Source organism: Bubalus kerabau, chromosome 8 (assembly GCF_029407905.1).
Source record: "Bubalus kerabau isolate K-KA32 ecotype Philippines breed swamp buffalo chromosome 8, PCC_UOA_SB_1v2, whole genome shotgun sequence".
Lineage (NCBI taxonomy): Eukaryota > Metazoa > Chordata > Mammalia > Artiodactyla > Bovidae > Bubalus > Bubalus kerabau.
In genome coordinates this window covers 35864094-35888049 of record NC_073631.1, presented here as the reverse complement: position 1 = coordinate 35888049, position 23956 = coordinate 35864094, and the positions used below count along the sequence as shown (strand labels likewise).

The 23956-nt window shown below is 42.9% G+C and overlaps 1 protein-coding gene and 1 long non-coding RNA gene across 2 annotated transcripts in view; both read right to left on the bottom strand.

The window, feature by feature from the left end:
- The window catches only part of ABCB4 (ATP binding cassette subfamily B member 4), a 73050-nt gene extending 67721 nt beyond the window's left edge, over nucleotides 1–5329 (bottom strand). The window contains exons 1-4 of the mRNA XM_055589638.1: nucleotides 5287–5329; nucleotides 4515–4626; nucleotides 3823–4419; nucleotides 306–360 (exon numbers count right to left, since the gene is read on the bottom strand). Coding sequence (XP_055445613.1) covers nucleotides 306–360; nucleotides 3823–4419; nucleotides 4515–4626; nucleotides 5287–5329 — 807 coding nt within the window. The remainder of the gene's footprint in view (nucleotides 1–305; nucleotides 361–3822; nucleotides 4420–4514; nucleotides 4627–5286) is intronic.
- Nucleotides 5330–12299: 6970 nt separating this feature from the next.
- Nucleotides 12300–15801, bottom strand: LOC129658520 (uncharacterized). Its single transcript, XR_008717385.1, has 3 exons — nucleotides 15615–15801; nucleotides 14544–14656; nucleotides 12300–13137 (listed from the first exon to the last, which is right to left on the bottom strand). It is a non-coding gene; the product is annotated as an uncharacterized LOC129658520 (long non-coding RNA).
- Between the last annotated feature and the right edge of the window lie 8155 nt (nucleotides 15802–23956).

Genomic DNA, 23956 nt, shown 5'->3' with positions numbered 1-23956 from the left:
TGTGTGTGTGTGTGAGAAACAAGTGCAGAGATGTATTTTTCTGAAATTAATTGGTTTGTATGGTGCTTCAAACACCAGTCCTAACTTCAGTTTCCCGGTACACCAGTTAGCTCTGCTCTCCCAGCCAGCCTATCCCTACCTGTTTTATCTTCCACCTTGAGAATGTGGGCCATTAAATACAATGAGCCAATCCAGGACATCTATCACTGCCTGCAGACAATCTTAAAGCACTTCTCACTACAGATCCAAGACATCAAACTTAAATGAAGGCAGAACTGATTCAAACTTAATATTTCACAGCTTACCAATGTTAATGGTCCAATCAAATTTACTTTCTTCATTTTTTCCTTAGCTTGGCTGCTGTAAAAAAATATATATAACCGAATTTAAAAACTCTTACAAAATATTTCACAGTCAACTGAATATAAATTTAAGTAGTTGCCATATTTGAATATTATATTTTCAAATGTAAAAGAGTGATATCCACAAACTGTCAAAATTATCCAGTTTAACACACGGTGTAAGGCAATGACCAAGTGCAAAGGTAACTGTCCAAGGCACTATAGGAATCTCTGGATACCCGGGGAATGGTCACGTGCCTTGCAGCACGTATGCACAGAAGGAAGATGACCGTGTCAACAATGTCTGCAAGATCAGCTAATGCTTCATGTGCTAAAAAGGTACATATTGATCTAAAATTAGTAAAGGCCACTCTTCTGAATGATTATAGGGAGTGCCGTCAGGAAATCCTGTAGGCTCTATATTCAAAATACATCTAGAGTTCACTCACTCTTCGCCACTTTCATAACTATCCTAACAGTCCGGGGAACTCCTGCCTTGTTTTTCCACTTCCGCTTATGCCCACTTCAGTCTATCCGCAACACGATACTCAGAGTCATCATTTAAAAACACAAGTCACATGCTTGCTAAAGAAGAGGAAGAGGCAAGGGACGGATTGGGAGTTTGGGATTAGCAGATGCCAGCTATTACATATAAGATGGATGAACAACAAGGTCCTCCTGAAGAGCACAGGGAACTATATTCAACATCCTGTAATAAATCATAATGGAAAAGAACATGAAAAAGAATGTGTGTGCAAATATATACATATATATATGAATAGCTGATCATTTTGCTGTATAGCAGAAATTAACACAACATTGGAAATCAATTATACTTCAATAAATTTAAAAAAACTCTCAGGTCATATTATGCTGCTACTCTGCTCAAAGGCTTACAAGCGGCTTCCACTTTTCTCAGAGTAAAAGCCAGATCCTTACACTGGCCTCTCCGGCCCCACATGATATTCTCTGTCATCTCTCTGAGCACGGTGCCCACTCCCACTCCTGCCAGCTCTGCTCCAGTCACCCAGGTCTCTCTGCTGCCGCTGTCCTGCGAACACTCCAGACACATCCCCCCACAGGGTCTGCATTACCTCTGCCGGGAGAGGTACATATATGCCACACAGCTCTCATTCTTTTTTCAAGTTCTTGCTTAAAATATTGCCTTCTCAATATGACCTGTCTTAACTACCCTATTTAAAATTGCTTTTTTGCACTCCTGATTTCTTTAGGCTTAATTAACGTGTTCCCATAGCATTCATAACTTGCTAACAATTGTTTGCAGGACTAAGTGCCCCTGGGAAAAGAGTTTATGGATGCTTCTTTTTCACAAATGACCACATATTTGCATAGATCTAACTTTATATTATTTAAAGCCCAAGAGTGCCCCTGGTTTCCTGGTCTGGGATATCTGATTCCCTTTGGTGATAATTTGTCTCAGAAGCACAGGCTATTAATTTGGTTTTAGGTTGGAAACGCTGTTGCTTCCTCAGTCTTGGGTATAGAATGAAACACAATCTGGTTGTCCCCTTAGGCAGGAAGATGGAATTTGATGTAATATTTTTCTTTTATGTATCTTGGGCTTTAATTCCATGGCATATAAAGACTACTTGCAAGATTTTAGCAACTACATATTCAGCATATGTATTGTTTACATCTATTCTCAATAATAAATAAATGCTAACTGTAGGAGAGCAGACTTTTTTTACCTAAATGCATTTATTTAAATTTCCAGGTAAAGTTTTATTCACAGGACTTGATCCCAAACTATCTGGAACATTTTCTGAAATCAAAGGACTGACATCTGCAATGAAATATGTTCACAAGAATGGGACAGGCGAAACTGCGTGATCGCAACAACCAAGGAACTCAGTTTTCCCTGGACCGCTGAAGTGAGCTGAACTTCCTTTAGCATACAAGTTTTAGTCCATTTTTTATAAAAGTGTGTCTCATTACACTTAAGTTCATAATCTTAACTTTTTCTTAGTCTTTTGTACTCTTTGAACTGTCTTCTTCCCAACACAAGGCTGTGAGCCCCGGTTCTGAGAACTTCTTGGGTTCTGCTCTGTCACCGCATCTTTTGCAGGGGTAACCCCTCTGTACACTCACCAGTGTTTAGCCCGTGCAACACAGAAATAGACTTCTTGGAGAAAATGCCACCTATTTATAGATTCACAGTCAATTCCAGCCTAAATTGCCAGTGAATGAAAACCACATTTTTCTAGAAGGAAAAATACCATCCATGGGTTTTCCAATTTTATAGGGCAAACTAGATATTCTGTGAATGAATACCATGGTACGTAGAAGAAATAAAGCAAGATCATTGTATGAAGAAATTAACAGACTAAAATAATGCCCCGGTTTGACCACCAGATTGGCATGTTCTCTGTTAACTAATCAGGCCACTTGCAGCTTGAGGACCCACTACAGAACCTGATAAGTTTGTCCTTCTGGGTGATCCCTGGATGACACAGGTCAGTTGGTTCTGGGTGGCTTGGCATGAACTCAGAGACCACAACAGCCTCATAAATTTTGAGGCTGAAGGCAAAAATGATTCACTATCCTCAAAGTGAAAGAGGGACAAAGACAGCATGCCACTTACTGATTGCTTCTGCCCCTACTAAGGTGGAGAAGTGAGAGTGACAAGGGCCCTTGGGGCCAAAGAGCCAGCACAGGGAGAAAGACAGGCAAGCAGAGAAAGGCAGAGGTTTCCCCCTTGCATTTGAGCAACAATTTCTTTGGAAGCACAGGTATCCCGCCCCAGGCTGCTCAAGGTTCCCCTCCCCACCTCACCCCTCACCCCCTAGAGGGGAGAAAGAGGGAACCAGAGAGCTGAGAGGAAGGTGGGTAAAATGAGGAGAAAGAGGAATAATGAGTGGAGGAAGGAGCTGCCTGCTTCACCACACTTGTTTAAAAAGCACAACCATCAACAGCAGGTGTCTGATGCTCTTTAAGCCCGGAAGATCAGACGATGCTTATGAGAGATTTCTGGAAAAGTCGTGAGCTCCATAATGCAAGGAATGTTACACCACACATGCTCATCGAAGGGCCCTGCACAAAGGGAAGGGGGCGCCTTCAAACCCATGCTCTCTTTCCTGGTGGTGTTTATTAGAGAAGTCGTGTCTGACTCTTGGCCACCAGAGGACTGTAGCCCACCAGGCTCTACTGCCCATGGGGATTCTCCAGGGAAGAATACAGGAGTGGCTTGCCTTGCCCGTCTCAAGGGGATCTTCCCAACCCAGGGATCCCCGCGTCTCTGAGGGATTCTTTACCACTGAGCCACCAAGAAAGCCAGCCTGTCGCAAAAGAAGCCTCAGTGACATTCCTTGGATAAAGTCAGAACCACAGAAAAGACTCTAAGGAAACTCCAAAACAAAGGCCAAAGGCATCATCCACTCAACTTCTTTGCTCAGCTACATGTGGCTCTGCTGACTCGTGTGTAACGAGAAAAGCAGAAAAGCGGTGGCCGAGGGTGATGTACCTGCTGACGCCCAGTTCAAATTCGTCCTCCCTGGTCTCAGTGATCCGGAATGTTGCGATCCTTCCCACCTCTGGATCCATCTCCGCCTGGGGAGTAACCAGTCTCAGGTCCAAGGGCACCAGCCCCAGCTTGGGGAGGTCGCCCAGCCTCCTCACAACACCCCCCTCCCCACCCCGCCGGGGTTCGGGGCCAGCAGACTGGTCGCGGGGACCCGGGAGGACCGCGCGGATGTCACGCTGCCCGCCGCCCGGAGCCCACCTTCCCGAGCTTCCCTCACCCGGGACTGCGCCTGTCTCTGGCCGAGCCGCTGGGCGCCGGGGCTGCGGGGCCTGGGACTTTGCTCGCCCTCGCCCCCGCCCCCGCCCCTCCCCGAGAGTGTCGGGCCCCAGCGACGCCTCCTGAAGCCGCCGGGGCCACGGCCCCGGGCGGAGGAGGCGCTCCAGCCGCCAGGCTCGCTCCGCACACCCCGCGGGGAAGGGTGCCCGGCGCGCCGCCCTCCGCTGCCGCCCCCCCGCGGCGAGCCGCCAGCCCCGGGCCAGCTGCGGCCGATAAGCCCCGCGACCAGCCTGGTGCCGCTGGGTGTTCCGAAAGCCTCGCCTGGCGGGCCACTCAGCCCTCCAGAGTGACTGTCACACTCCTTCCATGCAGTTTTCTTTTTGAAGCCTTGCGGGGGACAGTTTGTACATGCTCACCAATGATGGGGCAGCTGAGGGACACGAGAAACCCCTAGGCTCGCCTCCCGCTGCTTCTGCATGCCCAGGTCTGCTCCCCGGGGGGCACCGAACCCACCCGTCTCTTGGGATGCTGAGGACAGGGCAGGGCCGCCCAAAAACAACGCATTAAGCTCTTCGCAGGATAATGCAGCCCGTGCCTTCTCAACACTTAGAGGCACAGAACTTTAGGGCTGGAAGGCTCTTTAGAAATCGCCAAATTCAATCGCTTCTCGTCCACTCCCTTTCTGATAGGAGACTGAAGCCCAGAGAGGTCCAGTCTCCCCTGTGGCTGCATCCTCAGGACCAGGGTCCAGTCTCCAGTGTCCTCTCCTGGCATCCTGCTCTGATCCTGCACTTCTCCCTGTGCTCAGGTGTCTCTACACATCGCGCTCTAGGTGTAGGATTCACACGGGAATCCTCTGGGTGGTTTTCTCATCCCTTTTCATGAACCGCCACGCTCCTTCCTAAAGGGAAAATCTAAAACAGGGAGCAGCATGTTATCACAGCTTTGAAGCCAGTGGGATCCAAACTCAGAGCTTCCTATCTTACTAGCTATGTCACCCTGGACACTTTCTCGCTTCTCTAAGCCTCAGTTTCCTCACATGGTAACATGAGGATAAAACATCCCCCTTACTAGGTCACTGTGAGGAATAAATGAACTAAGAAGGCAGAAGGAGCTGGTTCTGAGCCTGAAACAGAATACATTCCATAAACATGGCTTCCCTTCTTCCCAACCAGGTAGCAGGGTTACCTGCTGGGCCTTGCTCCTGCTGTCTTGTTAACACAGAAGTCATCCCGTGGCTTTCTCGGGTTCCCAGAGAAAATTAACGAAGAGCATCCTACAAGAGGAGGTGATGTTGGCAGACCTTGGAATCTCACCTGTTCACTTACTGTTTGGCCTTAGGCAATTTACTTAATTCTTGATTTTATGGAAACTGTAAAATTGAGGTGTTATTAGGATTAGACATAATGTGTGTAAAGTCCTTGGCATATAAGAGGTACCTAGTATTAATACTTACAAGATCAGAAGAGGCTGATGAGGAGAGACTGGGATAAGAGCCAGGAGCTCTAGCACTCACTCTAAAATATGCCACTTATCTCTACCCCGCTCTGCATATCACCTTGAGCTAGGCAGAACCTGACTTGAAGAGATGACTTAGAGTTGATTGGAACTGTGGCATGTTCTAGAACTATTAGAAATGAATTTATTTACAGGTTTTCCTAAAAATGTTTTTTCTTCTTAGCCTGAAAGTGAAAGTGAACTCGCTCAGTTGTGTCCAACTCTTTGCGACCCCGTGGACGGTAGCCCGCCAGGCTCCTCTGTTCATGGACTTAGCCCATCTACCATAATCAGGAGGATTCTCTTCTTTGATCAACCAGAATTCCTCTTCTTCACAAGTCTAACAGGTGGTCAGATCACTATTTTAAAAATACCCTACAATTAAAGCAACTGAAATTGTTGAGCTGAAAGAAAGCTTGGTGGTGACAGGAGAACATTATAAAGCTCAGTAGCCTGTAAGGAGACGGTAGCCTCTTCAGTTTCTATACAAGACATCTTGGGGGAGTGAAAAGGTAGACACGTGAGAAAGTAGGAAGCTTCTGAACTAAAAAACAAAAACCAACACACAGGAACATGACATTTTCCCGTCAGAGTCAGTTCATAAAGTTGTCCCTATAAAAAGTGTTCATCGTATGTTGCTTGCATCTGGGGCCTGTGTGTGGGGAGAGAGAAGCCACGCCCACATGACAGTATTCATGTATTTGCCTGTGTTACAGCCCATTCCAAGCGCTACTTTTACATTTATCTAATAACAGTAAAACAAGCTTATCTGGTGCATCCATCTGTTATTCATTAAAAAACAGTATTTAAGCCACTGTGATAAACTGGAGAGTTCTCCATGACACTCAGGCTATAAGAAATCTCAACTTTCTTTTGTTGGTAGGATATTGAGATAATCCTGCTTTGTTCTCATTGATGCAGAGTTAATGTCCTTCCCTCCATCTTACTTCTTTTACATGTTCCATTAGTTCTTTCTTTTTTAATCTTAATTATTGCTTTTTGGGGACTATTTTTATTCTTTGGTTCTTTTCTCTTGATTTAATAAGTACATATTTCATTTTCTATTTAACAGTTAACTCTTTCCTAGAGATTATGACCTATCTTTGACTAAACAGTGGTACTTTTTCGTCTTCCAGGCCAATGCAAGGACTTTAAAATTCTCAAACCTCATTTACCCACCTCTTACTTATACATTACTACCTGGGTTCAATCCCTGGGTTGGGAAGATACCCTAGAAAAGGAAAAGGCTACCCATTCCAGTATTCTGGCCTGGAGAATTCCATGGACAGTCCATGGGGTCTCAAAGAGTTGGACATGACTGAGAGACTTTCACTCACTCACTGTCATGTACTTTAATTTTTTTCTATCTTTTATGACCCTTATGAGAAATTATTTTATAGTCATTGTCATTTAGATTTATCTATACATGTATTATCCTGTTCTTTCTCTTTATTTCTTTCTACATCTCAGAGCCACTGTCTTGGATCATTTTGCTTTTACCTAAAGAATGCTCTGTCTTCCTTTAGCCAGTGATAACTTTTCTCAACTTTTTTTTTCCTGAAAAGTTATTTCACGTTTATTTAGGAAAATTATTCAGAGATTTGCCTTTGTCGTTCAGTTGCTAAGCCGTGTTGGACTCTCTGTGACCCCATGGACTGCAGCACGCCAGGCTTCCCTGTCCTTTACTATCTCCTGGAGTTTGCTCAAACTTATGTCCATTGAGTCAGTGATGCCATCCAACCCTCTCAACTTCTGTCGCCCCCTTCTCTTCCTGCCTTCAATCTTTCCCAGCATTGGGGTCTTTTCCAGTGAGTCAGCTCTTTGCATCAGAGATTTGCCTTACTGGATATCAAGACTTTTATTGTGAAACTATAGTGATTAAGGCAATACATTTTGGACAGAGATAAACGAAGTGAAAGAGAATACAGATCTTTTAACTGACGGAGCCAGAATTCTAATCCTGCCTGTATTCTTAGCCACCACATTAACTGGTGCAGGGCAGTGGGGATGGAGAAGATGGGTCAAATGTAGTGGATGGTTAAAACATCCTCTTCCTCCAATTCATTGATCTTAGCATATTTTAACTGTTCCCTATTTTGGTGTGCTGTCTTCCACTCATCTTGCAGACATCCACAACACCTTGCCTTCTCTCTTATCAGGTTTCTTGGTAAAACCACAACTCTGGCTAATTTAAATTATCCAACTACTGCAAGCTTCCACCATGCAACAGAGCATGGCTAAAGAAAAACACAAAACCATTTGACTTGTCCACCATGAAACTAAGTGACCCTGTACTATATATTTAATGTATTTACTATGCTTATTATTTATTGTCCATTCTGAGGGATGCAAGATTCATAAGAACAAAGTTTTTGCTGTCTTATCCACTGGTGTATTCCAACCTTTGCTGCCCAATAGCAACTGTCTCCTTATTCACTCTTCCACTGTGTGAGACCATTACTTCATGCTTCCTTTTCCCTCAAATACTTTTCAGTCATTTTGCATCTTCACATTCTGCTCAAGTACTATGCTTCTTATTTCACTGATAAAAGTCACAGTGTTTGGAAGGGAACTGCCACCATCTCCCGCCGTGACACCTGCCCACCGCCCAGCATCTGCACCCAGCACCCGCCTTCCCTGAATGAACCAGCTTCTCCAATGAACCACCCGTGCCCTTATCTGCAACCAGTCCTTTCATCTGTACTTTGATGCTATGGCTCCCAGCCCCTGGGGAATGAGCTCTTTAGCAGACATGATTCCTTCTCTCTCCTGCCTTGTCAACTTCTCTGTCCCTGCTGGACCACCCCTGTTTCTTCATCTTAAAAAACACTCTCTTGACCCCGCTTTTCTTACTAACTGCCACTGCCTTTCCCTCCTTCTCTTTGCAGCTAAGCTACTAAGAGTTCCATCACTTTCTCCATTTCCTGTTCTCCTGTCCTCCCTGAAACACACTCACATCAGGAGTTTGACCTGTCACACTACCAAAACTGCCCTGGTTAAGTCACTGATAACCTCTACCGTGCTACCTCCAAAGGTCAATTTTTTGTCCTTATCTGACTTAACAAATTCAAGCAGCTGACAGATTTATCTTTCTCTCTTCCTTGATACATTTTCCTCACTTGAATTCCAGGATGCCACATATTTCTTGGATTTTATTTGGCTTTACTGGTCACTCTTTCTCAGTGTCCTTCAGCTTGTGCCTCTTCTTTCTGCCTCTCAGCCGACACTGGAGTGCTCCAAGGCTGACAGTGTATCTTCTCTGCCTGGTCTCACTCCCTCTGAGATCTCAGCTGGTCTCATGGCTTTAAATACTATCTGTACCCAACAATGTCTAATTTTTTTTTCTAATCTAGACTTCCTTCCTGAATTCCTGGCTCATATATACAACTGCACCTTTGATCTCTCTATTTGGATGTTTAACTTGCCCAACCTTGACTCTTGACCTTTCCCCTAAACTGGCCTCTCCAACAGGTATCTCTCCTTCTCAGTTGACAGCTCCACCATCCAGATGACCAGCAAAAATACTGAGTCCTCCTGCATTCTTCTCTTTCTTCCCCACCTCATACTCCATGAGAAGATTTTATAGGTTCTGGCTTCAAAAGATATGCTCAGTCATGTCCGACTCTTTGGGACCCCTTGGACTATTGGTCCTGTTAGGCTTCTCTGTCCATGGGATTCTCCAGGCAAGAATACTGGAGTGGGTTGCATTTCCCCCTCCAGGGGATCGATCATCCTGACTCAGAGATTGAACCCAGGTCTCCTCGTCTCTTGCATTGGTAGGCGAGTACTTTATGACTGCGCCACCGGGGTCTGACTATCTGTCTCTCCCCAGTTCTACCAGCATGGCGCAAGCTGCTCTCATCTCTCACCTGACTGACTGCAGTAGCTTCTTCAGTCTCCTCTGCTCCTGTCTTTGCCTCCTCTCCTGCCTTTGTTCATTCTCAAAGCAGAAGCCAGAGTGATTCATCTGAAAAGTGGGTCCAATCAGGTGACGCCTCAAATCCTAATTCCCCAGAGGCCCCAGTCCACTGGGAGCCTTGGCCTGCAGTGGCTGGCCCTCTCTGCAATGTTTCTGACCTCATTTTCTGCCTCTCTCCCTCCCTCACTCCTTGCCAGTCACACTGGCTTCTTGGATGCTCCTCAAACAAGACAGAATTACACCTCAGGGTGTCTGTGCTAGTTGTTCCCTCTGCCCCGAGGTCTCTTCCCCCAAATATTCACACGGCTAAAACCTTCACCTCCTACAAGTCTCCTCTCCATTCCCGTCTTGTCGATGAGACCACTCCTGACCTGCTTGAAAACCGCATCTCTTACTCCCAGGACTCCCACTTCCCCTTTACTCTACTTCCATTTTTCTGCCCACACCATTTCCCACCACCTAGTATACTATACAATTTATGAAATGACTATGCTTGCTGTTTATTGTCACCTCAGTAATACATCAGACCCAAGGAAAAAAAGGTATTTTTCTCTGCTTTATTCAATGATGTAGCCAACATTTGCTACCCATACTTACTAAGTACCAGACCTTGTGCAAGGATTTGAGGACATAAAGAAAAACAGGTCTCAGCTCCTGCCTCAAAATGGACTGAGAATATACCAATACAAAAATCAGATCTCTATAGTGTTTTATAAAATTATGAAGCCAACACACACAGGTATCACCTCATTCAAATCTCAAAAGAAGAAGTGCATTCAAGGTAAACAAGTGAGGTGGTATTATTCTCAGTTTAACGGTGAGGAAATCGCAATTCCTAAAAAGTGAATGGAATCAGGACTCCCTGGGAAGACTTGTGCCAGCACAGTCACGCCTCTCTCTCTATCTGTCCCCACAGCACTTGAAGGTCACTCAATGTGTACTGAATAGATCCCTGGCTTTAAGCTGTAGCATAAAAGATTTACATGTAAAAAAGAATGTCTTATAACTAAGAGCCAAGGGAAGAACAAACTCCATCTACCAAAGTATTTTAAAATACTTAATATTTTGTATATTTTATATAATATTACATTGTAATTTTGTATATTTTATAAAATATTACATTGTAATAATTGAATATCCTATTTTATATATCTTATATTTACATGTGTACTAATTTGCAACAGTTTTCTCTGCAGAGAGAATGATGGAATCGGCTCTCTGTCTAGTGCACCGTCAGCTTGACGGTAATATTCTCTGCAGTGTTTCTCCCGCTATATTGTCTTTGTGGCAAACAATTCTCAGACTTTTCATCTCTGAAGATAGACTGTTAGATGTTATCTTCGACTGTTATATTTTCATGTCACCACACTTCACTGGTAGCTCAGCTGTTAAACAGCCTGCCTGCAATGCAGCAGACCCCGGTTCGATTCCTGGGTCAGGAAGATCCCCTGGAGAAGGGATAGGCTACCCACTCCAGTATTCTTGCCTGGAGAATTCCATGGACAGAGGAGCCTGGAAGGCTACAGTCCATGGGGTCACAAAGAGTCGGACAGAACTGAGTGACTAACAGTTTCGCACTTCACTACATTCTGTTTCCAAATTTCCTGCCGCCAATACCCCTGCTTAAATCTTGCATCTTCCTCTCCAAGTTGATAGATCATAATTCCTCTTATCTTCACTGCTTTCAAACCATGTTCAATCTTACAATTTTCTCCCAAAATTCTTTTCAAAAACCTTATCTGCTTGAAAAACAAAAATTCCTCTCCACCTCTGACCTCTTATCTCCTAAAAAGCCTTCCCTTTTGGTCTCACTTTTCTTTGCTCATTATAAAATTCATCTAACTCGGCTCCAGCACTTGGGAAGGCATTTGTAAGATGTTAAGGACGAGGGTAATGCTGATTTCCAATGTAACTGGCTTTAACGGATATTTCCAATGATCTCTTCCTTGCCCACTGTGTGTGTGTTCGATCGTGTCCAACTCTTTGGGACCCATGAACTGTAGCCTGCCAGGCTCCTTTCGCTGTGGAATTATCCAGGCGAAATAATACTGGAGTGTGTTGTCCTTTCCTATTCCAGGGGATCTTCCCAACCTAGAGATCTAACCCGCACCTCTTGTGTATCCTACACTGGGAGGTGGATTCTTTACCACTGATGCCACCTCGGAAGACTGAACTCTTCCGTACACCCTCTTAAACCAGGGTAGACTTGCAAAGGTATGACAGAAGTTAAAATTAAAGCAGTTGGGAAGAAGCATCATTATTAATCACCAATGTCATATCAATCCTCCAGGATAGAGTGATGGCACATTGAGAATGCCAAGGTCACATTGCCTCGTGGAATTCTGTACCCTGTGAGGATTATGGTAACAGTTGGGTAGACACGAATGGGTGTGGGGTGCCAAGGTTGGAGAGTGAATGAACAAACCCCAGGTAGGGTCACTATGCTTTGGGTCATTAATGTTGACTCTTAAGTTTATTCTAAAACTGCACATTTTCAAAAAATTATACTTTACTTCATAACAGATTAATAATATTTGCTCATATCATACTAAAATACCTATGGATAACATAACAAAGAAGAACAATAACATTATGTTTGCATTTGTTGTTAGTTCTCAGTTACTCACAGCACTATTTCCTAGCCCTAAAACTGTGGCATCTTAAGGGTTCTTCAATCACATTAGAGAGAGTTGTGAGATGTTCAGAAATCTACCGAAGCAAAATAATTGGGGTTTGCAATCATCTGTGCAATATTTTTGGAACTCTACTAATATTAGGTAGAATCTACAACTCTCTTTGTCTCACGCCTTTGCTACTCTTTTAAAACTTTTAATTTTGAGATGCTTATTGATTCATATATGGTTGTAAGACAAATACAGAGACTCGCTGTACTTTTCTTAGTTTTCCCAATGGTTACATACTTTATTTATGAATGTAAATTGATAAGGGATATTGGTCTGTTGAGTGATATTTCACTGAAACTTGGACATCTGAGGTGTTCTGTTGTGAGATTCCAGACCTCACTGAAACCTTTTGTTCTCCTTGATTTGAGGACAGTGCCCCACCAGGGAGAGGGTGTCACTCTTGACTTGGTTTCCATGGACACTGAGGTGGGAGGGGCTCCTTGTTACTGCGGAGCAGAGGCAGCGGGGCTGACTCCCCGCTAGGCCTCCACTGATCCCTTCCTGGCTTGGCAGAGAGGGAGTGCGTTGTTACAGCTCTCCACGTGGTCGCTACTGACACCGCAATGGGGAGGTAGCCTCCTTACTGTCAACACGAAAGTCCTGAGCCTCCACGAGGCCACCTTTTCTCAAATCCTCATCGCTGCTGGTAGGGATGAAAAGCCAGCTCCCTGCTGGCAGGCAGTGAAGGTGGGGCACACTTGTACAGCCTCGTGAGGGTGGAAGTCGAGGCTTGCCACTCAGCCTTTCCAGGCATGGGTCTGGAGCATACCATTGTTTATCCTATGCTGTCTGGCTAGAGTAGAGGCTGCCATCTACACATTTTCTATTTTGCTGGGCTGCCCCTTTCCTGGTCCTTTGGATAGAGAGGGCTGGCTTTTGTTGGGGCTTTTTGTCTGTACACACTGGCATTTCTGGGTTTTCATCTTCTTCAGCTCCAAGCTAACATATATAAGGCAAGAATAAAGCAAAACAAGACAAAAATATCAGATAAAAAAAAAAAGAAATAAAAGATATCAAAATTGGAAGGAAGAGGTAAAATTATCATAGCATACAGATGATACGATGCTCTATATAGAAAACTCTAAAGACTCTACATGAAAACTATTAGAACTGATAAATGAATTCAGCAAGATAGCAGGATTCAAGATTAATACACAGAAATTGGTTGTATTTCTTTACAGTGATATGAACTACCAGAGAGGAAAAAAAAAAATTCCCATTAAAATCCCATTAAAAAAATATCTAGGAACAAATCTAACCAAGGATGTAAAAGACTCATACACTGAGAACTGTAAAACACTGATAAAGGAAATCGAATATGAATCAAGAAAATGGAAAAATAATCATGCTTTTGGACTGGAAGAATTAATATATGTAGTTAAAATGGCCATACTATCCAAAGAACTCTACAGATTTAATGTGATCCCTATCAAATTACCCATGACATTTTTTTCATAAAACTGAAACAAATAATTCTAAAATTTATTTGGAACCACAAAAGGCCCAGAATTGCCAAAGCAATCCTGAGGAAAAAGAACAAAGCAAATCTATGGAACAGAGTAGACAGTCCAGAAATAAACCCACACACCTAAGTTCAATTAATCTTCAACAAAGGAGGCAAGAATATAAAGTGGGAAAAAGATAGTCCCTTAGTAAGTGGTATTACAAAAGCCAAGAGCCGCAATTAATGAAGTTAGAATACAGCCTCACACCATACACAAAAATAAACTCAAAATGGCTTAAAGACTTAAATATAAGACATTACATCATAAAACTTCTGGAAGAGAACACAGGCAAAACATTTTCAGACATAAATCATACCAATGTTTTCTTATGTCAGTCTCCCAAGGCAACAGAAATAAAAGCAAAACTAAACAAATGGAACCTAATCAAACTTACAAGCCTTTGTTCAACAAAGAAAATCATAAACAAAATGAAAACATAACTTATGGAATGGGATAAAATATTTGCAACCATGCAATATGGTTGCAAATTTTATTATTGGTTGGTTAAACCACGCAACCAACAAGAGCTTAATTTTCAAAACATATAAACAGCTAATAAAACTTAATTTCCAAAACATGTAAACAGCTAATAAAACCAACAATATTACTGGTTGATTAAACCATGCAATCAACAAGAGCTTAATTAATTTCTGAAACATACAAACAGTGAATAAAACTCAATAACAAAAATAACCAAACAACTCAATCAAAACATGGGCAAAAGACCTACAGAGACATTTCTACAAAGAAGACAAACAGATGGTCAAGGAGCACATGATAAGGTGCTCAACATCATTAATTATTAAAGACATACATATCAAAACTACAATGAGTTATTACCTCACACCAGAATGGCCATCATCAAAAAGTCCACAAGTAATAAATGCTGGAGAGCGTGTGGAGAAAAGGGAATCCTCTTGCACTATTGGTGGGAATGTAAATTGCTGTAGTCACTATGAAAAACAGTATGGAGGCTCCTTAATAAAATTTAAAAATAGTTACCATATGATCCAGCAATCCCATGCTATGCTGTGCTTATTTGCCCAGTCATCCAACTCTTTGCAACCCCATGGACTGTAGCCCACCAGGCTCCTCTGTCCATGGGGATTCTCCAGGCAAGAATACTGGAGTGGGTTGCCATGTTCTCCTCCAGGGGATCTTCCCGACTCAGGAATTGAACAGGAGTCTTCTGCATTGCAGGCAGATTCTTTACCAGCTGAGCTACCAGGGAAACCCCCCAGCAATCTTACTCCTGGTCATACATCCAGGAAAGATGAAAGCTCTAAATCAAAAGATGCATGCACCCCAATGTTCACAGCGATTTTTAGCCAAGACATGGAAGCAAAACAAATGTTCACTGACAGCTGAATGGATAAGGAATATGTGGTAAATCTATATACAGAGGAATATTACTCAACCATAAACAGAATGAGAATGCCATCTGCAGCAACATAGATGGATCTAGAAATCATACTAATTGAAATAAGTCAGACAGAGAAAGACAAATATTATATCACTTATAGGTGAAATCTAAAAAACAGTACAAATGAACTTATTTGCAAAACAGCAACAGACTCATAGACATAGAAAACAAACTCATGGTTAGCAAAGGGGAAAGAGGGGAAGGATAGATTTGGAATATGAGATTAACAGATGCACATTACTATATATAAAATAAACAACAAGGATCTGCTGTATAGCACTGGGAACTATATTAAATATACTGTAATAAATTGTAATGGAAAAAGAATATATATATATGGAAAAAGAATATATGTAATGGAAAAAGAATAAAAGAATATACATGACCAAATCACTTTGCTGTACATCTGTTATGCAACATTATGAACTATACTTCAATTACAGAAAAACAAAAATCCCCACAAGCCAAAACAAAAATGAGGAACTCACCACCCTGTCATTCTTTGGATTCCAAGTTCCTCGGCTTGGTTGTCTTCATCTCTTCACTTCTCAGAGTATTCTTATGGTTGTTTTATTGATAATGTTCTGTGTTTCTAGTTGTACTTAGCAGGAGGAATAAGGAAAAATATGTCTCCTCTATCTTCTTGGAAGTTGCTGCTGGATTTTTACAATCCATTTTCTATAATTGGATGCCAAGGCAAAGGAAGATTGTGAAACCAAATGAGCCAGTCTTTATATTTGTTCATCAGTAGAAAAAGGGATATGAAATATTAGATTAAAATGTTTCTCTAACTTATCTGCTCACTCTCCTCCTCCACACTCTCTCACCTTCTTAGTAACACCTAGTAGATGATGGCTACTTACAAAAATCTGTGTTTTTATATGTAAAATATGAAGGTAGGTGGATATTTCCTGGGCCTAAACTTACAAAGTCCAGTGTTTTCCTTACACTTCCCCCTTATAGTAAAATATGAAGTCAAATCTGATAATTATAGGGCTTACCAAAGTAGAACAATGAGGTGCCACTAAAAAAGCCAGGGTAGGGATTTTGCTGGTGTTCCAGTGGCTAAAACTCCATGCTCCCAATGCAGGGAGCTCAGGTTCGATCCCCGGTCAGGGAACTAGTTCCCTCATGCCACAACTAAGAGTCTGCATGCCACAACTAAATATACTGTATACTGCAACTAAGACCCAGCACAGCCAAATAAATAAATATACATATTTTTAGAGAAACCAGGGTACAAGATCTTCATAGTTTTATGTTATGCTCTATTATACTGCCTTAATTATTCTAACATCGTTTTTTTCCCACTAGACCGTGATCTCCTTAAATAAACCGGATGAACTAAATTTACCCAGCACATTGCAAGCACCTGATAATCACTTTTCTCTACCTTCTCTCCCACTTCTCTTCCATCCCCAGCTGGTTCAGGAATCAACATAGAGAGCCCAGAGGAGAAACTACATCCACAAATCATCTGGGCTTAAGGGCTCGGAGAAGACCTCTGATTCGAAATCCAAGCACCATCAATCAGTCCCTCAAACTAAATCTCGCAGGAAGTGTGGGTCACCTCCCACCCCACCATGCACATCTTGCAAGATTCTGACACGACAAGCGCTGATGGATTAAAGGCAAAGGGTGACGGATCCTGTCTTCCATGTCCCTTCTCTGAGAGTTCAGACCAGTTTTGTCAATATTTGTTCAATAAATATTTATGGAGGAGGAAACGGATGGATTTTAAAGAGCAAGGTTTTCCAAACTGTGACCTGAGGAGCCCACCATGTGCTTAGATAACAAGGGTTCCTTGGTCACATAAGTTTAAGAAGTGCTGGCTCCAGGCTGCTGTCTCGGAGGTCAGGAGGATACCAACGTTTTGAGAGTTCTATGGTAACAGGTCATTTAGCTTTTTTAAGATACATTTCTTTCCTCCACTCCCAGACCACAATATCCACTGAAAATACAAAATTCATATTCTCTAACCACGTGAAGCTCTATCTAAAAGAAATAATTCTTAAAGTCCAAAAGCAGGGAATAATACAGAAACAGATAAAAGTGAAGAGTGGAGCCCGGGAAGGAAGAAGCTATGATCTGACTGAGGCAAAAGGCAGATAAGGAAGCACTGGGTTATGTGATGGAATAGATTAGGTAGGATTCTGCCAGGGACCAGCCCCGGCTGATCCAGGGAGTTTGAAGGGGAGACGGCATTGGCGAATACACTGGATACACTGGCTTTAATTAAATATTAATTAGAGATATAAAGAGTAATAGAATAAGGATAGCTTAGTAGGAAAATTCAGTGGAGAAAAGAGGCTGAGTAGCTTGGTTTACGTGGGAGACCAATAAAACTTCAAGACAAGACGTTTGCACCACTTACGTAGGCCGCAGGCGTCCTTCTGTTCTCCCGAAGGAGAGGAGACACTGAGGCCTCCCTGGTCGGATCTTAGAAGCCCAGGCAAAGTTAATAAGCTTGGCAGGCTCCACGCTCCAGATGGAGACTCAGCCAGAGTTTGAGAGAGAGAGAGACATGGGGAGACCAGTCTTTCGAGGAACTGATCCCAATTCTTTATTTTCCAGGGTCTGTTTTTATACACTGAGGTGTTATACAAAAGTCATGCGGGGTCAGCAGTCCTGACTTTTATTAAAGTCAGGTGCTTCATACAGATGTATACAGAGGTCTTAGGGGTGTTACATCATCTTCTGGCCAGGGGGGCCTGCTGACAATTTATGACCCTCTCCTTGTGACAGCGGCCGGTCAACCAGGACACTTATTTCTCCAGGGGGGATTATTCTTAAAACAGACGCCACCTTCCGAAGGTACCAGATAAAGTTACATTCCTATAGGGTGAGGGTGTAGTGGGTTTTAATTAAGGAAAGAATTTGTTTAGCCTAAGGTCTAACGTGATTAATATCAAAGGTTAATACTTATTTCTTCTATATATTCATTAATGTGTATAAGGGCAGGGGATGTGGAGACTTAGCAGTAAACATTGGCTCAACAAATGAAAAACCCTTCACCAATACAATTTCTAATCAGCCCACTATACTATACTAATAGTTTTCTAACTTCTCTAAAGAACCTGTTTTTAGAAGGTTTAAAGCATCTCGTGCCTCTCACGGTTGGGAGGCTGTGAGCAATCACATGTGGCCGGATAAGCCTGTCAGGCAGGCTAGAGAACCTTCAGAGGAGTTTGTAGGTTGAAACACTATCACGCCCAGGAATTATTATTAACTGGAGCTCTAAGTTAACTCCTTCTCTGAAAGAGGTGGTGGGGGACAGCCCCCCGTAAAGTTAGAGGTGTAGGTGAGAGCACAAAGTAGTAAAGTAGGCAAACTCTGGTTTTGGGGGTAGATGCTCGAGAATTTCCAGGGGGACTCCTGAGGCTCAATCCCGCCTTTGCGTATGTCGAGCCTCCTTCCTCATGACCTTTGCCATGGGTAGAGGTCCTCACGCCGGCTCCCCACAGGATTCTAGATTCACAACCATTGTGGAGAAGGTTTTTAGAAAGCAGTCATTACCTTGTCAAGAACGGTGGCTTCTTTTTGAATAGCTGTAACTGTCTTTTATCAGTTGAAGTCCACGAGGAGCGGAATGGCACACTCTAATTAGGACATTCAAGGAGGATTTAACACAGTGACTATTCACAAAGGTATGAGCAGACATAGGGTATCATGGATACACCGTAACGGATAGGACGTATGTTGGGGCCATGAAAATGGGTGGGGGGCTGTTGCCCAGGCCAGCATGGGTGAGGGGAGGGAGACGGTAGCAGGTCACTTATGAATGTCATATAGAGAAAACTGCTTTGAGAAGGGCAGTGATCCCCTCCAACCATACCCAGGTCTTCCTTTAGCTGAACCCACAGAAGTCAGTCTCCCCGGGTGGGAAGTCATGTGGAGAGAAGGGAGGACAGCCAACACACAAGGGCGGAGGGAAGATATCTGGCGCTCGTCTCAAGCGGAAGAATCTGGAGACTGGCGACTCTGCCACCTCCTGCCCGGCTGTGTCTATCACGATTCACACAATGCTTTTGCAGAAGGCACGCACTAGGCCAAGTTCCTGCATTGAGCACAGAGATGTGCAGATGACAAGATCAAGCGCTGGCTGTCAGATATGTTAAAAACTGATAACCAGAGAAGGAAAGAAAGCAAACAATTAAAATATATTGTGAAACACAGAAAGGTGCAGAAAGCATATGGTAGTTTGATGCCGAGAATTTGCGAAGCTAACTGGTGACCTTGCCCTTGATATGCAATGCTAGTATGTAAAACTGTCAGCCAACGTGGACTTTCTGGCATAAATGCAAATTCTGAGAATTAAAAAGGTACTTGAAATTTAATTCCATCCATTAATAGCCAATAAAAATTTTAGCTTCTCCAAAAAATTGCCTTCAGAATTGAAGTACATGCAAAAGATTTATTCATGAATTCGAACTTTCATGAAACGTCCAGTATTTTGTATTGAGCCTCTGACACTCTTAAGTATTTGTTCTCACAGAGGAAATCCAAAAAATTGTTTTTTTTCACTTTAACCCAACCATTTCCCTTTAGCATATTGCTCTCCAGGTTCTATACAAGTTCCAGACCTGGGCTCCCTGATTCCAAACAATTTCACACCATTTTTTAAATTAATTAATTTTTATTGAAGGATAATTGCTTTACAGAATTTTGCTGTTTTCTGTCAAACCTCAACACAAATCAGCCATAGGTATACATATATCCCCTCCCTTTTGAAGCTCCCTCCCATCTCCCTCACCATCCCACTCCTCTAAGTTGATACAGAGCCCCTTTTTGAGTTTCCTGAGCCATACAGCAAATTCCCATTGGCTATCTATTTTACATACGGTAATATAAATTTCCATGTTAGAATATAAGGAAGCAGATTATTGTGCCCTTAGTGTTTCCCAAATAATTCAGGTAGGTTTAGCCATAGCCTGGCAAGAACTGCCAGTCTTCCAGGCAACACAGACCATCCATGGAAAAAATGACTTATTGCCTGAGTCATTTATTTAAAGTCTAAAAAGAGTGGGAGCAACAGGGTCATTGCCACACTGACAGACATGTTTTGCAAAAGAGGGGATTGGATAGGGACAATGAACTCTTTGAAGTGTTAGTCATTCAGTCGTGTCCGATAATTTGCGACCCCATGGACTGTAGCCAGCCAGGCTCCTCTGTCCATGGAATTCTCTAGGCAATAATACTGGAGTGGGTTGCCATTTTCTTTTCCAGGGGAGCTTCCCAACCCAGGGAGTGAACACAGGTCTCCCGCATTTCGGGCAGATTCTTTACTGTCTGCGCCACCAGGGAAGCCCAATGCACTCTTTCGGAAATGCAAAAACTGTCATACTCAAATTCTGATAGAAGAGAAAAACTTCAAATGCCATTGTTTTATGATAAAAATAAATATTAGAAGTATGATCTTGATAACATTGTTTAGTTTTTCTATCTCTTCACTAAAATGGAAAAAAAAAAAAAAAGGCCCTCTTCCCCTCACCTTGCCTTTCCCCTTCTTCCCAAAAAGAACACTGTGATTTTTGGCTTGAGATGCTAGAATGCTGTGGCTCCTGATGCTTACGGTTGAAATATTCCAATAGCAGAAGCAGTAGGTTACCCACATGTCCAAGGGTAGCAAGCTAGGTCTCTATAGTGTGTTCTTTTCTTCCTTTAGGTAAGGAGTTTATAAAAGGGTGATATGTCCATCTACATAACAGAAATCAAAGAAGTTAAATCTGATTTATTTCATAAAATCTCACTGCACAGGTACCCTTGTAGGAATGTGGACACCTAAAAGTAAGGCATATCTCAACACTCTATTTTAAACAAACTACAGCAAGAATAAAAATATATCTGTTTTGGGACTTCCCTGGTGGAGCAGTGGGTGGGAATCTACCTGTCAATGCAGGGGACATGGGTTCAATCTCTGGTCCGGGAAGATCCCACATGCCGTGGAGCAGTTAAGCCCCTGCCCACAACTACTGAAGTCTGTGTGCCAAGAGCCTGCGAACCGCAACAAGAGGAGGCCCTGCAATCATAAGTCTACACACCACAAACAGAGAGTAGCCCCTGCGAGCCACAACTAGAGAAAGCCTGCACACAGCGACAAAGACCCAGTGCAGACAAAAATTAAAAAACCAACAAATAAATAATAGCAACTGTGTCATTAAAAAACAATTACACCCCTGCTGGCACACCTGGCCCTTCAGGCTCAGTTCCTGGCTTCCAAGCCCTGCAGCGGCCGCCGCCCACTCCTCCCAGGCCAGCACCTGAAACTGACCACGAGTCACTTCCGATGCAGCCTTCTGGGGTGTTTACACGCTCTCCCTGTGCACAGATTTCCTCTAGCATCCATCTGACAAGTCGACACTCAGTTCTCCAAGAAACGTTTTTAACCCTCAGAGCACTCCCAAGAGAAGTGCTGGCGTTCTGTTTAGTTTCCCCAAGTCTTGTGTGATGGCACGTACACATTACTAACCCTATTTCCTGTCTCCTTAAACCATGAGCTCCTTATCATTGTGCTCCTAATATCTAGCCATAGGCACTTAAGTAATTGTTAGGTGAAGAAACACAAAACAGAACTTTCTTTTCATGCAAGAGAACAGGTGGCCTTGAAGAGCGTGAAGTGAAGGCAACCAACATTTTTATTATTGTTTTTGCAATATTCTATCTGATAAGCATTGTCCTAAATATTATAATATCCAGTGTTCAAGTAATCCAGTGAGGTAGCTTATGAAATTCCATAAGGCCCAATGAGGAAATAAAAGACTAAGAGACAATCAGTAACTTGCCCAAAGAATGACATATGTAACAAACAGCCAGCCAGGAGAGAAACCCAGGTTTTCTGGCTGGAGAACCTTGATGCTTCTCCACAGAACAACCGACAATCAATAAGAGGGAAAACATTTAAATTGAGCTGCCTAGCACAGAAAGCAAAAATGTTCCATTTCCAATTCAAAGGTCACTTTTCCTTATGACCCAAACTGGCTCTTTTGAAAGAGTCCTGGTGAAAACATTTCATCATGTATCTTTGCCTCTTGCACACATCAGTGAGCATTCCCGCTTTTCTCTTTGCTCTCCTGATTCCTCCCGACGCCAAGAGCAGAGGTCTTTCACCCTTGGTGTTATAAGTTCCAAGTGGGACAAAGGACTACAGTTACAGATGGTGCTCCTGAAAATCTCATCTGATCTCTTTCCTAAGATCAACAGATCTTTTGTTGTTTTCACTTAACAGATATTCTTAGGGAGGACTTCCAATGTGCAAGATGCTGACTGGGGTGTTGTTACAGCCTACAGGTACTTTTGAAGTTTTCAAGAGTTAAGGTAAGTGAAAGTCCTTTATAGGCTTTCCAACTCAGAGGGCTATTACTCGCTCTAGTTATCAACTGGCTTAAAATACTGGGTTTTTATGACTCATGGTTCTGTGGATTGACTGGGCATAGCGCTGGGTCTCATTTCATGAAGATGCAGTTAGGTGCTAGCTGGAGCTGGTCATCTAAAGGCTTGAATGGGTTGAAGTCTGTGGTATCCCCTCACGTGGCTGCCACTTGATACTGGCTGTGGGCTGTGCAGAGTCAAGTCATGTGGCCAGCCCACATATCTCGGGCTGCTTCCTTTGGCACACTGGCTAGGTTCTGAGAGGGAAGGGCAATCATAGCTCAAGATCTGATCCTCAGCTTACAACTCCTGAACTGCATTTTGTCAGTAGGGCTCCCAGAGGAAGCAGGCCAGCGCTTCCTGCCTTCATGCCACTCTCTGCCTGGCTCAGCCAGCTCCAACCACAACATCCTTCTGTGTGTACTTCAAACACTTTTAAGTAGGCGCTGAAAGGCTCTACTGAAATGAGAGCCGAGGCTGAAATTTCTCCACCTGAAATGCTGTCCCTTCATCCCCAGGGCCTGTCTTCTCCAGTCACACCACTTCTTGGGTAACTCATTTTTCATTTTAGCCCACATAATTAGCACTTGAAGAGCAGCAGATCTTTAAGTTTCACCATATGATTCTATCTTTAACCTTTTGTTGTTAAATAATCATAGACCCACAGCAAGTTGCAAAAATTGTAGAGTCCTGTGTACCCCTCATCCAGCCTCCCTAAATGACAGCAGGTAACAACTATTACAGGGCTTCCCTGGTGGCTCAGACAATTAGGAATCTGCTCGCAACGCAGAAGACCCAGGTTCAATCCCTGGGTCAGAAAGATCCCCTGGAGAATACAAAATCAAACCCAGGGTGTTGATACTGGTATCATACTGTTATCAGACTACTCTCACTTCATAAAGATATTTTTTCTTTTACAAAATTATGGACATAACTCCTAAAAGGCTTCCCCTTTTATTTGGTAGAGTAGATAAAGCTGGGTCACAGGTCTTATGGTAACGATGGGCTTTCCTCCTTATTTTTTATGTAAAACTATATGGCCTTACATAAGACTACTCTTAATATATGTTATATTAACAAATCACTTTTCAGATCTTAATTTTTGATAAAACAAAACTAATAGAGAGGAGGTACATACTAGATTTTTAAAAAAGCTTAGCAGAAGAGCAGACACTTACTGAACCTGACTGAGTATATACTAAGGACACTGCCAGACAAAAGAACAAAATGATGCAAAGACACAATCCTTTCCTCAAAAGGTTCATAAACTAGAAGCAGGCATCTGAAATGAAGATGTGAGTAAGAAAAAGGAATAAAAAACACTTCTTCTTACTGAGACCTGGGAACAAACGGCTGCTGTGTGCATCAGGAAACAGAAACAGAAACACAGAAACAAAAAAATCATCATCATTGTTTAAAGTTGGACAGAGCTGGGTAATCCTAGGATGGAACTAAGAAAATA